At 39.3% G+C, this 18483-nt stretch overlaps 1 protein-coding gene across 16 annotated transcripts in view; it reads right to left on the bottom strand.

The window, feature by feature from the left end:
* Nucleotides 1-18483, bottom strand: part of nrxn2a (neurexin 2a) — a 145835-nt gene that overhangs the window by 15002 nt on the left and 112350 nt on the right. For all 16 annotated transcript variants that reach the window (XM_077545934.1, XM_077545924.1, XM_077545932.1 and 13 more), the window contains 2 exons: nucleotides 10218-10399; nucleotides 164-335 (listed from right to left, as the gene is read on the bottom strand). In XM_077545934.1, coding sequence (XP_077402060.1) covers nucleotides 164-335; nucleotides 10218-10399 — 354 coding nt within the window. The remainder of the gene's footprint in view (nucleotides 1-163; nucleotides 336-10217; nucleotides 10400-18483) is intronic.

Genomic DNA, 18483 nt, shown 5'->3' with positions numbered 1-18483 from the left:
AACTTGAAAGGTCCACTATGGATATGTGGGATGGCAACTTAATGGATAGCTTTCAGAGTGATGCACAACTGGGAGAGCTGAATTCTGACCTCCAATCATTGGCGGATTTTCATTTCATTTCATTCACTTTCGTTTAGCACGCAGTGGCCGTCGTTAGCCTTACCTGGAGGGTAGCGCTCAATGACCGGATAGTTGTCCACCTGGAGCGTGGCATTGCCACCGCTGCGTGTGAAGCGGACAACGTGGTACTTGCCGTCATTTACCATGACAGCAGGCTCGTCGATGGTGATGTCATCCGTCCCCACGTTGAAGATGACACCGATTTTGCCTTGATCCTGTCGGTGACAAAAGCACAAATAATGAACAAGGATGTTATTTTGGGAAGGACAGTCTCACTAGTAGCTTTTTGTCCAATCAGATTTCAGCCTCTCTGTGCTGCCATTTCTGAGCAGCAAATTCAGAATCAGTTCTAAATCTTTCACCGAATTTCAATTTTTTTGGGGCCCTCTGATTGGTTGGTCATCGTGCATTGTTCTATTTTCGTAGACAGGTGCATGCGCACTCGCGGTAAAAGCTGCCGCATGTTCACTTTCATGCCGGAACAAGTCTAATTTTAAAAGTGTTTGCGTTACTCTCGCTGGCCGTCCTGGCTTTTCTTTTTCTTTTTTATTACACGCCCTCGTCACATCTAACAATTTGGTAACAGAAAGTAGACTAGACTTTCAAACAGGTGAAACTAGGTGGATGGCATTGTTTTCTAATATGACAACAGCTTGCATCAAACACTCTGAATCATAGCAGAAATCAATAATTGGTATAAATTGGCATGAGTGCTCATCTTATAGTTATAGTCTTCCGTTACTATTCAATTTAGAAAGTTGTATCATGTGACTAACCAATGTATCCACAGTGCATGTATACACTGCTAACTGGCTTCAGTGCATTTAGCGGATACGCCCACATTTTATACGCAATATAAGAACACTTTTCTGTCTGTATAATTTTAAAGATACAGTATATTTAATTTTTGACTTCTCGACTAAAATTTGCGCAATTTTGCGCATGAATAATGAATTCAATAAATGATTCAAACTAATGTACAATTATCAATGCAACAAAAGCACTAATAAATGTCTTTGAAGTAATGTTATCTTAGTACAGGTACTTGAAAAAAAAAAAAAAAGATCAGACACATATCGGACTGCTGATTTGAGCTACAAAGCACATATCCACAAAATGTAATTTCAATCGTTTCTGGTGGTTTTTGAATAAGAAAAAGCATTCTTAGATATTGTATATGCTTTTTTTTTTTTTTTTACTTAAACAAACAAAACAACAGCTGACAAGATAGCGTGTGCGTATGCAGGAGACCCTTTCCTTTGGCTACACGAGGGGGTGTCAAGACCAAAACCTTGTTGGGCCGGTGAAAGTTAAGCATATCCTTTGTGACACGACCAGCATGTTCAGCTCTTTCTTTAGGGTTCAGCATCGTTTCCTCTCAGCCGCCAGCTCAGGTTGCCTGACGTGGATCACTCCTGACACAATCCTGCTGTTCCTCCTTTGCTTGACCAACTCCCCCCACCCGCTTCCCCCCTCTGTTTTCCTGCCGCTGTCTGCTACCGACAACCTTCCGCAAAGGTCAAAGCTGCTTCCCAAGATAGCCTTTGGGGGGCACTGGTGTCTTGTGCACCCCCTGACTGCTACACAAGGTCAAACTAGTGACGGCAGTGCGATAAGCTGCACGCTAATGTGCAGATGAGGAACTGGTTGGAAAAATGTCCTTGTTGTCATACAATAGCTGAAAAACGATGGCAATTGTTCCGTTTTGATTGCAGTAGTAGTTTGTGATGTTTACATCATATAATGCAGATCTCATCATGATGCACGGCTGTACCTAATAAAGTGTCCAACGGGTATATTTTGTTGCACATGAAACGAGCCAGTGGTATGCAAACGATTCATTAGAGAGGCTCGTTGACAGGCGGTGACGTGACTATAATAAGAATGTCAGTTGTGCACAGTTCTATGTCGTGCACATGATTAATAATCATTATAATAAGCAAGTTTCAGCCTGCATATGTCTTTTGTCTCTCAGGCGGGTGGAATAAGATATGCAGAGGCTGCGGGGCTTTCTTCCAACTCCAGCTGCAGTGTGGCACCTTCAACAAGACAGAGGAAGTGCAGGCAAATTGGGTGGGTGTCGTGTCTTGTTGAAATGAAAATGCGCTAGTCCTCTGTGGCACATGAAGACTACAATATTTACTGGCTTTACAGACAAGGTGTACATATCTTAAACAGCGCATAGTGCTTCATATTTTGGAGTTTGCAGCTTTGCTGTCACATCCGCGCGCTTGCTCCCGAGCTTATTCCCTGATTTGTGCCATATTAGATCATTCCTCCTCCCTCATACTCCCGAAAATTGAATGACTGGCTGAATACGGAGACAGAAATATGCCTCCTCTTGCCTCCAAGGTGGCTGTTGCTGCTTCGGCGGCGGCGGCTGCGGCGCGATGTGAAAAGCTGTCTTAAAGCTTTGCTCGCCCTCTAATCATATGTAAAATCCTGCTGGAATCCTTTAGAATGCAAAATAATTATTCATGCTGATGTGGTTTGTGTTACATGGGAAAGTGTTGAGTGTCTTCAGAAACCTCCAACATAACGCTATGGATATTTAAAGCTTGAACTGTCGGCTCCAGGTTTAGCAGGGAGAGATAGGCAGTGTGAGAGGGCGATTCTAACCTGATTTGCGCTGTCCAACTATATGACATTAATATCAGCTGGGTAAAAGAAGATTAAACCAAGTCACAAGTGTGTAAACCAGTGGTTCTTAACCACTTTGCTTATAAAGTTTGCTTACAAACCTGTCTTTATTGAAAAACAAAATAAATATATATTTTTTCAATTTTACTGGTGGAAAAAAATGAATAGGTATTGTTTTCATTGAATCTGGCTCTCTTCACTTTGAATTCAGAAAGTGTTGTGTTCTTGTGTTCCCCATCTCTCCGTGCATCTCAAGGAAGTGCTCGTCTAGTTTTGCTGGACAAAAACTGCTTAAACGGCATTGCAAATCATCCACTTTGAATCTTGACTTGGAACCCAGCAACACCAGATCAAATGTAAACAGCAGAGGCCCCAGAATTGAACCCTGTGGAACACCATACGTTCGTTATAAGGTTTAAGGGGTATGTAAACTTATGAGTGCACTGTATGGTGAGAAAAAGGCTTGATGCCAATAAAATCAAAAATACTGTGGCAATTGTTTTGATCTTTTCAGAAGTTGAAGTTTGTTTGTTTTTTGACATGAGATGTGCATGTGAATTTTGGTGGCCATTCATTTTTGTGTCATTAAGCGGCATTTAGCTTTTGTAACATTTGCAGTTGGTTGGTTCAAACCTTGTTGGGCATCCATTCAAATATGTGGAAAAATTATGATTTTATCCTTATGAAACGTTTGCCTCAGTGTTTTTTTGTTTTTTCTTTGTCTTTTAGCTGCAACGCCAAGGACAGTTCCAACTGCATGAAAGGACTACCTCACTGCATGATTTGTTTTTCTTTGGCTTTTGTCATGACAATTATGACTATTTTTTCATGCCTGTATAACAACTAAGAATGTTAACAGTTTTGCCAGTACTGTTAATAAAATTATTAAGGTGGCAATTATTATTTTTTTTAACCATTTATTTGATATCGTGTTTTTGTAGCTCACACGGAGATGTCCAAGGTCCAATTTGAACACTCACTGGTTTAACAAAGCACGGCACACTCACAATTAAGTAAAAACTTGGAAAGTGCATCGAATCGAGTCAGTAATTTTGTGTTAGAGTCAACCCGAAACCTGCACTTTTGTCAAGACTACGGAATAATGAGCTACTATGTTATCACAAAAAACATATTATTTCATTCTAAGAAAAAATGGCAAATTAATGATAATTACAAGCAGAAATGTGTGGTGGAAATATTCTGATTGGAATATGTTAAGACACCATATGGCCATAAGATAAACAAGGCAATCACTTCACAATTCAAACATCTCTCCCCGCCTAACTGTGTGCGAAGACAAGTGGAAATAAACCCCAGACTGCTTCACTTAATGACCCGGAATAGTTGACGGCTGATCTTTCTAGCTGAAACCGAATTGATTTACCTATCATGAGCCTGAAGGCTAGATAGCGGTTCGCATGGTGGGAACACGGTTATTTCCTACACAGAACTTCCGTTGAAAATAAATGTGGTGAAAAATGTTCAGTATTCTTCAATATATCTCTGTAACAATGAAGTGTACATCTGGCTGTGATATTAGTTCTCCTGAATCGTGAAAGTCTCCATCTTTTTTTTTTTGTGACGAAGGTTCAGCCTTTTCCACTCTGATTCAAAACTGACACAGATAAATGCTAAAATGAGGCTTTGTCCCTCCCACTTGTATTGTTGAAGTCAAATTCACCATTTTTTGAAGTTGGCTATCAATCCAATTTCTCATCAAAACTCTCAATAAGCACTGGAAAATGACATTCCTCGACTTCTGACGTGTATACAGTAGAGAGAATTTACATGATTTAATGTCTTGTCCCCAACTTGCATCTCTTCTACCATTTTACACCCTTCTGGCAATGCTGCCTTGTGCAAGCCGCACATGCTACAGGACTGGATTATGGTCTTGAATATCAAGAGATTCCAATCAATCCGATTCATCCTTATTTAGGAATGAATGATCAGCCTTAGCATGCCATTTATTTGAATATTGTCTGATGACGTTCGCTAAAAAGCATGACAAGCAAGCAAAAATAAACATTCCTGTAATGTTGCTCATGGTCAAATTTAGCCCATAATAACATTTCCGAGGTTGGAGTAGATTGCCAGCGGCATTTTTTCTTTTTCGCTTGACTCAGTCAGATTACAAAACAAGTCCCAAAGGACCTTTCAAGTGCTGGCAAAGCAAAACTCCCGCACTCTTGTCCAAGCGATCCGAAGAGAGGCCTTTTGCTATGACATTCATTTGCTCCCCCGTCTAGTCAAGAATCGACTTGAAGTGGCCTATAGGAGGTGCGACACGAAACGCCGCATGATGCGTGTCGTTTGCTTCCACAAGGACCTCAATTTCTTGTGACGAAGGACTGAATGCATCACCTTGCCTGCAGCAAGCATATGTTTGTATGAAGTAAGGACCACCGTGCAGACTATTTGACTGTGACGTGCCCCTCCAAGTGGAACACCTTTTAAATAACGCAAAAGGCTTCTAGAAGGCCCGCGACAATCTGTTTTAGTAATCTGCATCAGTGGTGAGTGCGATTCATAGCGGTTTTATCTCTTGTAATCCCAATGGAACACTAAAATATCGCTTCATACTCAACGCATCGTCATGCTAATACGGCTAACATGCGGGACTCGGTAAATAAAAGCAATTTAAAGTGCTCTTTTAATCCCAACTGTGACCAAGCAAAGATCATTCCCCAGAGATGAAAGAAGTTCAGTGCCCTGGATTGCCCGAAGCCAGCTGGGATAGGCTCCAGCACCCCCCGCAACCCTTGTGAGGATAAGCGTATAGAAAATGGATGGATGAAAGAAGTGATAAAAGTCTCAAAATTCAAAAAAGTGAGTGCCATCGGAAGATATTATGTTGGCAGCAGTTTCAGCAAAATCTGTCATTAGCTTTGGGGAAGAAAAAAAAAAATCGACCAAACTTCTTCAATTGGAAGACGATCCCTTCAGGAACAAAGAAGGCAAACATTTTTTTTTTCATCACCTTCCGTTCAAAGCAAAGTCAGGAAAGGAGACACACAGAAAAACAAGCTACATTATGAAAATCCACAAGGACCTCACAGACGGCTGCCTAACGTGTTCACACCCTCCTAAATATACTTTTTTTTAATTACCCCACATTGTGTTTTCTCGCACTAACATTGTTTGCTCATTAAAAACAGCTGGATAATTTTTGCTAGCGAAACAGTCGAATTATTTTGTTGAATGATGCCCATATATCATCACACCTGTATCAGAAAAGGAATTTAGTAGGAAAGTGTACCAGAAAAAGTAAAGTAGCATATTACGGACAAAATATTACAATGGAGGTTCTAGCCTGGGTTAGGGGTTAAATAAGGGTTTGAAAATTCTAAATGAGGGTTTCTAGGCCAGTGTGAGGGTTTCAAATCTGGATGTGGGTTTGTGTGTGTTGACCAATTGGAGACTGTTAACGTGGCAGTGAGTCGATTCACTACTTCCTTTGTCCGTTTTTGCTTCCTGCCTTCATTTTTCATTACATTCACTTAAAATCGACCAAAACACTGGAGAAAGTAAGGTTCATAGATAAAGAATAATATTGTCACTTTTTTTTTTTTTTTTTTTACATGACCAGAATTACTCATTACACATTCACCAAAAAACAGAACTTGAAATGGGTCCAGGGTACGTAACTACGCATGATGCTGGACTCGCGTGTTATACGTTCCCCATTTTCAACTCCCGAATTGAGTCACTTTGACCAAAGCGAGTCGAGCGATGAGGGATGTGACTGCTATCTGTTGTATCGGATTGCTTTGCTCGAGGAACCTCTCACTCCGTGAACTCTTTCACTGTCTGAGCATTTAATAATGTGTCAATGTGTCAAAGTGTTTGAGCGCTGCAAGTTGGCACCCACGAAAGAAAAAAAAAAAAGACACTTACAAGCTGTAAGCGTTACATGTAGCTGTGGAGAGAGATTTGATCTCAGGAAAAAAAAAAAAAAAGTCATATGCTTGCATAACATCCAATGTAAGAAGCACGGTCGATGTCGATTATACGGTGCAATATTTACGCCTTAAAGCACGTTGATTTCAAAACCATTTTCGGAAATTAGAAAACCATTTTCCTAATGGTTTGTGGACCACAAACCGGTAGCATTAAACAGCAACCATGAAAGTGTGAAGGGGATCCAATAACAGCATCCAATATTAAAATATGCACTGGACTGAAAGCCGCATTAAGCAGCTGTGATTTTAATTATTACACCACTCGCAGACGTTTGACAGCTCTCTCCTCTGCTTTTCATCACGCCACATCTGTCCTGCGGCTACGTACTAAAAAGGCTGATTTCCCTCCAGAACGGACACACTTGATGACAGCTGCTGAGGTGTCGCTTGTTTCGCCAACAGACACTATACTTTATCACGAGAGAGATCACCCTGGGTTTTTTTGTGGTCATATTTGGTCGTTTTCGCAGTTATGATAACGTTTTGGAATGCGGCAAGATCAATACTGGATATCAGATATCAGATCCAAGAATGTTCATTTTCTATCAATGTTTGACTTTAGTTGATGTGATCATTTGTCTGGATTTGAACTACATGGTTCAAATGGAACAACTCAATTTGTTTCCCCTCTCAAGTAGCATAATATCAAGATGCATCATGGCAGAGCAAGAAAAAAGAAGAAGAATCTGGAATCTGGCCTCTTCAAACTCAAATGATCGGATAAGAGCTGTCAAAATTCTGCGATCATCAAATTAATCGACAACTATTTTAATAATCAAGTAATTGTTTGGAACCATTATTTTATTTAAAATTGTGCAAATTCTCTGATTTCCGCATATCAATATTGTTTTAATTGTTTATTGATTTCTGTAGTTCATGAAAGAAGACTGATCATCTTCTGTGTTGAATCAAAATAAGACATTTGCAAACATCTGTTTTGACCGAACCGAAAGCAATGACTGAACCGGTAACAAAGTAATTTAATCACTATACAAATACGAAGTCAGAAATAAACACCGATCACAGTTTTTTTAATAATAAACTTTAATGAAAAATCGAAATGAATCCGATTAGTCGATATATCTATTGAATAATCGATAGATTAATTGATCTAAAAATATTCGATAGTGACAGGCTGACAGCACTATATCAGCTAAAACTCTATCGACGCAATTTCAACATCATCGAAATACATATGCGACCCTACTTATGAATCGGTTATGTTCCAGAGGTTGTTTGAATTCTCAAGTGCATTATTCCCCCCCCCCCTTTTTTTTCTTATTGAAGGCTACCATAAGCCCACTGGGAACTTGTCTGTTTTCTTTTTTTTGTCAGCCTTGGCTGGCTCGCCAATAACTTACACGTGGTGCAAACTGGCACGTTTCTTGACCCAATGAAAAATAAATAAACGTACAAATCGTTCACCGATTGAAGTTGTACTAATGTGGGGGAGGGAGCCGCTGGCTCGGTGTTGGAGGAGTAGGAGGAGGGAGAGTTAAGCGGTGTGTCTGTTCCATGTTGCTGTCTCCAAACATGAACGCATTTTCTTCACGTTGCTCGCCAAACAAAGTAGCCGTCTGGAGCGTGTCTTTTCTGGGGCCAGAGCGATTCATGTTGTACAAACTTGCCACATTCGCCAGCTTTTCAGCACAATCTAATTTTCTAATTATGGCAACCTTCCTTTTCCACTGAGATTGCTTTTTCCGCTCCTCAGCGCTTCCACTGTCGCCACGCACCTTATGCTTGCCATTAGCCGTGATTGATGGGCTAATTTGACCACAAAACACAAAACAATGGTACGAACAGCTACAGTACAAGGAAAAGCGTGTTACCTGTAGAGATGGTACAATTCTGTCCTGTCTGGCATAGGTTGCGGCAAAATTACACTTAAGGCAACCAAAAAACGTGAACTTGTCTAAGTACACTAACGAAAAAGCCAATTGTGGTAGAACACCGGGAGTGGATGGCGTCCAGCTAGAGTTTTCAAAGCTTCTGAATGTTATGAGGTTGTCTTGGTTGACATGCCTCTGCAACTTTGCAAGCAGCTTGAAAGAAGGGTCAATTTATGTTTACAATAAATAATAATATGCTCCCTTGTTGTGTTCAGAAGCTCTTCCAACACCGAGTTAGCATTTATGAGCTGAGAGCTGAGCTTTGATTGTCAATTGAAATTGTGTAACTCAATTAAGAATTTCAAATATATGTATAAATGCAAGATTATTAATAGTTACGAAATGGCAATGTAGTTCATAGCTGTTGCAAAAATATGGAATTTTTTTTTCCTATATATGCATTGCATGCAGTAATAATTTTAACATTTTTGTAAATATATGCATTGCGTATATTTGTATTACATTGTTGGACTCGTGTAGATGCAGTGTGTGAATGTATGAACTTGTAGTATCATGTGAAAAGGGTATAAGTTTACACTTTTTGGTCTTTGCTCTTATATCTATATTTCTTTTTTACTTATTGATTGTTATGACCAAATACACATAAAAAGGGAGACCAGTAGGGTGTGATTTAAATACAAGGGATCACAGTAGTGAGCCTCTTTGATAACTTCTATTAAGAGTTTCTGTCGGGAAGTTGTTTTTTTGTCGAGGATCGATAGGTGGATTGTTGCAGTGTCGGAAGTGATGCAGACTCTGTATGTGCCTGTCGTGGCGAGGAAATCGATCCATTTACTGTTCCCACCTGCTACCTATGGACAAGCTTTGGTTGCAGCAAAAAGAATCACGGATACAAGCTGCTGTAGTGAGATGGGGGTGACCGGGCTTTTCCTTTTCATGCATCCTGAACGTGAGGTGCTGCTTAGTATGATGGCGTCCCGGTACCTTGTAACATATTGATGGCAGAGACTCTTATGCCCTTTGACCTTTTCTACTATGCTTAATACATGGCTGTGCATCTGGTCCATAATGTTTGTTCCCATTCATGACTAGACTAGGCTATTTTATTTACTTTTTGGTGTGAATGCTGCTTGATAAACTTCATTTTAACAGCACTATAAACGTCATTCAGTAATACACAAAATTTATTTATTTTTTTTTAAATTTCAAAAATAAATTAGTGAATAGTCATTTGACTAGATTGCATTCAAGGGAAAAACATGAGAAAATCCAGGCTTTAGCATTTTGTTTTGCACGTATTAAACATTTTCGGCTTTTTGTCTCTTCATTAATTCCATAAAGTCTTGTTTATAGAAGGTGATGCATCCATTTATAATGGTTTCAGCTGAGACACAACACTGAATTATTAAATATCCGGGCTTAACAAGCGAGCTTTGTTTGCTTGCTGCACACGATGGTTCATTTTGAGCCACTCACGGTTGTCTTCATAGAGAATTTAAGCGATGTTTTGGTGAATAAAATGTTTTCATATTCACATGAAGTAATTCACCTCATAACCAACACTATAAAATATTCCAAGAGCGAGAACGCTGATGATTAAGCGTGACCTTGTGGCAATTTTTTTTTAAATTCAAGTACTTACTATGTGCAGCTGAAGATAGTCTCCGAGCCCGTGGGTGCTTTCCACGCGCACCAAGATGGCGTCCTTCTGCAAGCTGCTGAAGCCCACGGCCAGCCGGTCGGCTCGGGTGCTGGGTCGCTCGTTGGGCGCCCAGGTGAACGTGATGAGAGCGCCTCCTTTCCCGAAGATGTACGTCGTTCCAGCTGCAGGTGGGAAGAGAGACGTGTAAACAACAGCATTTTTTCCAACAAGTTCCTTTTGGTTATTTGTTTCTTTCAGTCTGACATGCTCGAGGACAACTATTTGGACACTGTGTTTTTCTCGTAACCACAAGGAGGTCAACCACATACCAATTCACAAACTCAACAGCCACAATATTAAGTACACTTGTAGTGTAGAAATTGTGTTTTTGCGAATTTTGGTTCATTTTTCGAATTTTCCATTCAGTTTAATTTTCGCATTTCTTGAAAATTTGAAATTCGAAAAAAGGGCCCAAAATTAAAAAAAAAAAAGTTTTTACGATTAAAGGGGGTGGATTTTGAAGCGTATCCAAAAAAGGAAAAGGAGAATTTTGGCTATGGAAACAGGTTTTGCGAATAACCGCTGACCAGACCGGATACACGATAAAGTGAGGTATGTTTGGGGGGGGGATGACGAAACAGAAATCTTTTTGGAATTAATTAAAGAAACGAATATTAATGCTATTTTAGATGGAAACTAGCAAAGAAACGCTGTGGTTTATCAAGAATTGCAAAAGCAAACTCAGACGACGTCATCGCATGGCGCAGTCGCTTCCTGGTCTTCTTCTTTTAAATTACTGGTAGATCACATCTCTATGGTGTATACCGTCACCTACAGCGGCGGAGTCCCCTCGCAATATTCGCAAAAGAACAACAGATGGAAGCGGGCATAAGTCGCATGTCCGTTTTGCGCATTTTCAGTAAATTCGCTTAAAAAACTTGAAACAATTGGATGGAAACCTGACTTATTGAGGCACAAGCCACTTAAAACGTCATCTTTTTTTCCGCCCAATAATGCTTGCTTCACTCATGCAACAATAAATTGTTTGATTATTTTTAAATTTGTGCCGTACATTTTGGTTTTGTTGTTTTTATAATTAATGTATAGTATTTTAGTAGCTCTATTATGCTTCCTTGTCCTTTATTTCTGCACTGAATAACTGCTAATTTGACGGTAAATCTTTTCAAATCTTGATTTTTTTTCCACTTTCATCTGAAAAATTTTTCATATTTGGGGATACATACTGATAGTTCCTAGTATAGTGTCAAGCGAGCTCACAATAAAGTTATTTCCATCTGGGTTTTTTGTTTGTGCGTTCTTATTATATTCTAATAAGACGGAGACAGAGTCTAAATATATATACTGTATAATAATTCAAAAGTGCTGCAAAGTTCAAGGATAGTTAAAGAGTGTTTCACAGTAGAGCAAGTGATTTTTCGGGAGGATGAACCGGTGGGGTTGGGCTGGTGGTGGATGAGTTGATGCACTTTTGTGAGAGCTTAGATTTGAGGGGCTGGCGGCAAACACGAAGCGACATGGATGTCCTCGCCGTGGCCGCGTGATACCAAAGCGGCGCCCCACAGAAACCACAATTACCTCAGCTAGTACAGCGGAAATGCTTGTCATTACGTTGTAGCTCTTAAAACAAGCATTTGGGTCTGTCAGATGGATATTTTTCAAAAAGTGAATCAATAAAGCGAGGCGGGGAGGAACACTTCAGACCTAATTGAAGCCTCAATTCATAGCATGAAAGATTAAAGTAGCCTTCAGCACGGTGTAATGGCCAGTTGCCACAAAAGGTTCCTTATTGATAGCGGCTAACTGCTGCCTGATACTCAAAGACCTCCAAAGGCTTGAACATTACTTTGTGCTGACTTTGAATTTAATTAAAGGGCAGGTTCTCACACTGTGTGGTTTTTTTTTCTTACCACGCTAATCTTAATTAATATCACGGATTTGCAGTCAAATGCGAGTCTGCGACATTCGTTACATGACGGAGTCGCAGTAAGTGAGCTTTATTGCTTTCTTTCTTGGACTGAATGTAATCTGCATCTGGCCTCACTTTGCCCTCTTTTCTATTCAGTGAAATCACTTTTCACTTTTTTTCACTTCAGACTGCTTTGAATTATTCACACAAGCGTACATTCCTGCTGGGGCACGGACGTAATGACTGTGGTATAGCGCGGACGAAACACTTGAGCTTCACGGCAGTTCAATTCATTGCAGCAAAAATAGCCATCTCAAATGAATATCTTAATATTATAATAATATCAAAAAACACATGAGCACATCAAATTCAACACATTTGGTCACAAAAATAATATATCAGATGATACTTGAAAATGGTTCATGTTATTGCAATATTAAGATGAAATGAGTTCATTTGAGGAAATGTACTGTAAAAATGCACAAATTGTTTATGAATTAAGGCAGAATGGAACATCTGAAGTACCGAATACCTCTGAAGAAGTACAATTCATAATTTGAGCAAAATGTTCAAAGCTTCATGCATATGCATGTTAGCATATTATCACAAAATGTAATTGTCATGTTACTTAAAAACTGACGACACAGTTAATACGGTTCTTATTTTGTTACAGTTTGACAGTGGTACAACATGTTGGGACATTTTTGTGTGTGGAATTTTGGATCTAATACAAAGCTCCACTTAGGTAAGAATCATTCAAGCTGATTTGAATTTATTTCCACCCAGATTTGATCTTGCCGTGGATCTTGTGTCCCGGACCTAATAATCAAGAAATAACGATTGTTGTGATTTTTTGTCTGCGTCACCGCCACCCGCTTGACTTTTTGATTTGCTTCGTCTGTTGCCTTGACGACGGTGGTGCACCTGCGGCGTGTCATGATTAGTTGGCCTAATAAGTCCAGCCGCTGCGGACAGGTGGCATCCAAGTATTCTCCTTTGCTGCTTTGCAAGCTGCTTACAACGACTTCTAAGTCCTGGTTTTGCTAAGTATACTCGCTTCGTATTTTGTTACCCACTTAGTTTAGTATTTTTCCGCAGCGGCTTAGACCTCTTGCGCTCTTTGTTGATACTTTGATGGTTACGTTTTAAGCCAACCTCGTTGCGTATTGCAGCCTTTTGTACTTGTGTCCACGGCTCGTTACGTGCGCTTTCCGTTGGACTTTTCTTACGTTTTACTATGATACATTTTCCCGTGTGTTTTTGCCACGCTACTTAATCTACGAAAAATTTTTTTTTAAATACAATTGTGATCTGCTCTCTGGGATCCAACACACACGCACACACACACTCCTGACAACAACAGGTCGAAACAGCCAAAACATTTGCTGTTAATTTTTGGTGCAAAAATTAAAAGTACATTCTGAAGATATTCCCAATTATTATTATATTAATGCAGAGTAATCTGAAATTTCTTAACAAAAATGAGCGCAATTTTTTGGGCAAACTTCAGAATGTCATTAGTGTGCCCTATAGTGGACAAAATTAGCAACAACCGTTAATTTTTGTGAAAAACTGCAATTTGTGATCTGTCCTCACGGGCCAGATTGGACCACCCGATGGGCCAGTTTTGGCCCGTGCGTCTTATGTTTGACACACCTGTTCTAAATTGTCAATGCCTGGTTCAGATTGCATCCAACCAGATGGGCTAGGGTCCAACTCACTGGATTTATATTTAGTATACATTTGCTTTCTTCATCTTCAAATGAGCTTTCTCGGGATGCCACCAAAGCACTGTAGAGTTGATATCACACAACTTTTAAGGTTAAAGTCACTTTCACAACTCTTAATGATTTTTCTGTTTATTCCTATGAAATTAGCAAACTCATCGACCCAATTCCAACATCCTCAAGGTCAAATGACAGAAGTGACCATCAGCCTGGAACAACATCAGCGAGTCTTTCATGCCTTCTCTATTTTTAAAGCCTTTTCCTCTAAAGTGTCTGTGCTTGACTTGATTCGCGGAAGACACACATTTACAGTTCTGCTTATTGAAGTACTAAATCCAGTGAGACGGCGAGTGACTTGCCTTGAATGCTTAGCAGCAAATCAAACTTACAATTCCAAAGCATACCCCGGCAAACTTATTGCTTATTGTCACAACAACTCCACAGTAAATGACTTGCAAACCCCTGCAATGTATTGGAACAAATGCGAATGTATGCACAGGATAAGTGCAATTGAGGGAAGGATGGATGGATGGATATGACAATTGCAGAGGAGCACTTGATATTGACGGCACATTGTAATGCTATTGTACATATTCAATTGGAAAACAACTTCATCACTTTCATTTACGCCCATCTTAAAAGTGATAAATCAATCAGCTGAGACAGTAAGTCGTGACTTGAAAGTGGTGTCTTCTTACCAATCCGCCATCTGTAGTAGGCATGTATCAAATAAAGCCAATGCTAAACAAGTCTGCTTTAGACTATTACTACCAAAGTCACGTTGCTCTTGGATGACACATCTCTCCTCTCTCTGGCTCTCTCTCACTGCCTCCATCTCATACGATGGTGCTTCTCATCTCTCTCAAGGCCATCTGAGAATCGAACAGCAAAACGTGCATTGTGTTTACTGATTTAAAACTAATAATGATAAGAAAGTAGAAATCGTCGTAGATAACAATGTATCCCCATTGGAATGTATTCTACAAAAAGTACAGAAACACACGGAGGTCAAGCAAACTCCAAGTCAAGATTCAAACTGTGACAGATGTACTAGTCCACCGTGCTGCTTTCTATCAAATAGACTGCTCATAAAAAGTCTAAATCCAAATAAAAACGTGACCTCTATGACAAAATCAATTGCTATTATAATAGTTTAGAATGACTGGAAATGGTTACTGAAATTCAAGGCTTTCAATTTGCACGTACAGTCGTGGAGGCCATGTTATGACGACTTGCTTTGTAATTGCTTGTATACAAATTGCAGGGCCTCTGGAGTGATTTCTCACCTGTCAAGAGTGAAATAAAACAACCAAGTAAATCTGTTGCTGTCTATTTCTGAAAGTGTGAGCCAACCGTTCAGCACTTTTTACCTCACTGTTACATAACAGCGTGCTTTTATGATGCGTCCTTTAAATGCAAATTCGATGAACATATGCATCCGAGTTCAATCAAACAAAACATGACTTTATGCAGTTGCTATAAATTTATTTTCTGTAATAAAAGATGTCTTTACTTTCAATTCCGCCATTTCAAACTTCATTTTGCACACCTGCCGTCAACAGCGGGCAATCTGTTAAAGTGAGTGAACAAACAATTTAGGCTGCTGCTGTTTGGGATCTTAGAAAATCAGGCCCTAGTTGTCTTTATGGGAGCTCACTTTTAGTCAGCTGGCCGAGCGATGCGGAAGAAGAGACGGCAAAATGCTCATGTTAACACGGGCAGTTCTTTATGATTTAAATTGTGAAAAAAAAAGGGCCTCCTTTATCTCAACTCAATCAACAATCAATGATCAAAACAAGTGTGAAAGTGTGAAAAAAACAGACGCCGAAACTAGAATAGCATTTTGTAACATGGCAAGTACTGGCCTACATTTGTACCACAAATTCTAAATATTTGTTCCATTACAGTATATTGTATTCATTTATTCCCAACAGTCTAATATTTTCGCTATTTGATAGTCTTTCTATTGCTATTACTGCACTGCTTCCAGTAAGTGCATTGCCGCTGCGTCAATGTAATTAGTTTTTATACAGGGTTCATACTCCATTTACAACATGATAGTGGTGGTATTAATAGCTGGATTAAGTCAGGTAAATCCCCACTGAGGGCCCAGGTCACTGCATTAGGTAGCGCTAAAACCTCTGCCGAGTTTCAGCTGTAAACAAAAGTGGTACTGTTTTATGCTAGCTAGCAGGCTACTTCCAAGTTCATTGAGAAAGATTAAAGATTTCAGGATGAAAACTGACACTGTCATTTACATTCTATGACAGGGGAGTGGTCATTTAACACATATAGAGTGAAAATAAATTCCTCTAACAAAAGTGAATAAAATGTATTGTAAATGTAATGTACGTTAGCTAAGGTTCATGGAGAATGACGTAAAATGTTAGCGTTAAACCATTTGTAGCCTATTTTTGGGCAGGGGACACAGGTGGCAAATCCAGGTCCAGAAAGTTAATAAAAAAACTGCCACAGTTTGGCTTTAGCCCCAGGTGCTAGCTAGCTAGCTAGCTCACTAGCAGGCAACCGAGCCCCCGGGGAGCTAGCTAGGGAGATCGCTAGCTAGCACCTGGGGCTAAAGCCAAACTGTGGCAGTTTTTTTTTTTTAACTTTCTGGACCTGGATTTGCCACCTCTGGCAGGGCAATGGGTAAATTGAAAATTATATGGTGAAAAGAGAAGATAAATACTTAAACAAAATATGTTTTAGTACATTGGCAAAACTGAAATGAAGAAGAAAAAAATAAATAAAAATCTGCCAATAAAGTAAAAAAAAAAAAAAAGAAACATATACTGAACTAAAGTTGACCAACCTTGTAATCAGTAAGGGGGAAAAATGCTTGCTATATCTCAGTTCATTGATAATGATATATGATAAAAACTCATCTCAAATCAACTTTATTTATAACGAGCTTTAAAAACAACCATCACTGCATACGAACTTATATACCGGTTCATAAAAAAAAAAACGGTATCATTTGCATGCCCTCATGTCCCATCCCAACAGTCCCATTGTAACTCAACAAACAATCCAGCAAACAGCAATCAAAACAATTGCGCTCGCCCTCGGTGCTTGGGGGAGGTAAAATCCGTATATAATGGAACAAATGTTCACACTGAAGCGGGCTCCTACACATCCTAAGCACAACAAAACCCAATCCCATGTGTGAGCTCATCTCATGCACAGGCTTGCCTTGTCGTCATTCATCACACAGGTCAGAAGACTCGTCAAGTGATAGATCCATCTGCATTTTACAGGAGCCGTCACGCTCTAAATAATTCCCTCAAACCACCCTCGGCTGCTACGTCTTGGTGGTAATGTGCGCACCCGCTGCAACATTATGAATGTGTTTCTGTGCCACGTTGCATTGACTACCCACTCAAAAACCTTGCGTCCTTTCTCCTTTGTGCTCTCGGCCTACTGAGTGCACAACAGACGAGGCAATGAGCGATAGGCTCCAGCGCGCGCTGCTGGTAATTTGCATCACGCTTCATTGTTTGACGCAAAGAGGAAAAGTTAAAAAAAAAGAAAGAAAGAAAAAAAAAACCTGAGCTTGCTGACGAAAAGAACTGCATGATTCCAGCATCTCAAATGAGGGAGTGCTGGCATGTACAAATGTTTTATGTACGGGATGAAGTTAATAATGAATCATACTAAATAAAAACACTTTTCATCAGACTTCATTAGATGAGTGATTCCCGACCACTTTGCTGCGGCACATTAGTGCGTAATTTCAATTAATTGGTCTAAAAAACATATTTATTTTCTTCTAATAATGTGTCTTTGTTCATTTATCTATGCCAGTGACGTATAGTGACAGGCACCACAATGAAATGCTTCCAGTATTTGGCAGAAGGTACAATTAAATTGTGTATACAAGCCCAGATTTGTTGTCACTATCTAATATTTTTAGAATCAATTAATCTATTGATTATTCAAATTAATTAATCGACTAATTGGATTCATTTGAATTTTGCATTAAAGTGTATTACAAAAGCATTTTGTTCCTGATTAATGTTTATTAAACGGTGATTGGTGTTTATCTTGTACTGCGTATTCGTATAGTGATTAAAAATAAGGGTGATTGATGTTCTACTATATTACCGGTTTGGTCATTATTTTCCAAAGTAAAAACACAGATGCTTGCAAATGTCTTATTTTGATTAAACATGGAAAATAATCAGTCTTCTTTCATGAAGGACTACAGAAATCAGTCAACAATTACTGTTGATATGCTGAAATCAGAGGATTTGGACAATTTTAAATAAAAAAATGGTTCCGGACGATTACTCGATTATTAAAATAGTTGTCAATTAATTTGATAGTCCATTCTTGTTGATTAAACGATTAATTTTGACAGCTCTATATTGGAGTATATACTCTTTTTTGGACATGATCCTAATGTTTTGGCTCAATTAAGGTGAGGAAACACGCTAATGAATACAAGCTCTAAAATAACAAGACAGTTTGATGGACACTGCCAGAAAGTTGTAAATGTATCACCGTGTATGATAAATACTTTATTATTGCGCTTGCAAACGTGTAGAACTGCACTGCAACACACTTCAGTTTTAATATAGTGTTTGTCTTGGATGCAAGTGTATATTTCCAT

This window comes from Vanacampus margaritifer, chromosome 16 (genome assembly GCF_051991255.1).
Source record: "Vanacampus margaritifer isolate UIUO_Vmar chromosome 16, RoL_Vmar_1.0, whole genome shotgun sequence".
NCBI lineage: Eukaryota > Metazoa > Chordata > Actinopteri > Syngnathiformes > Syngnathidae > Vanacampus > Vanacampus margaritifer.
The sequence above is the reverse complement of the archived record's forward strand: the minus strand, read 5'-3'. Positions and strand labels throughout refer to the sequence as shown.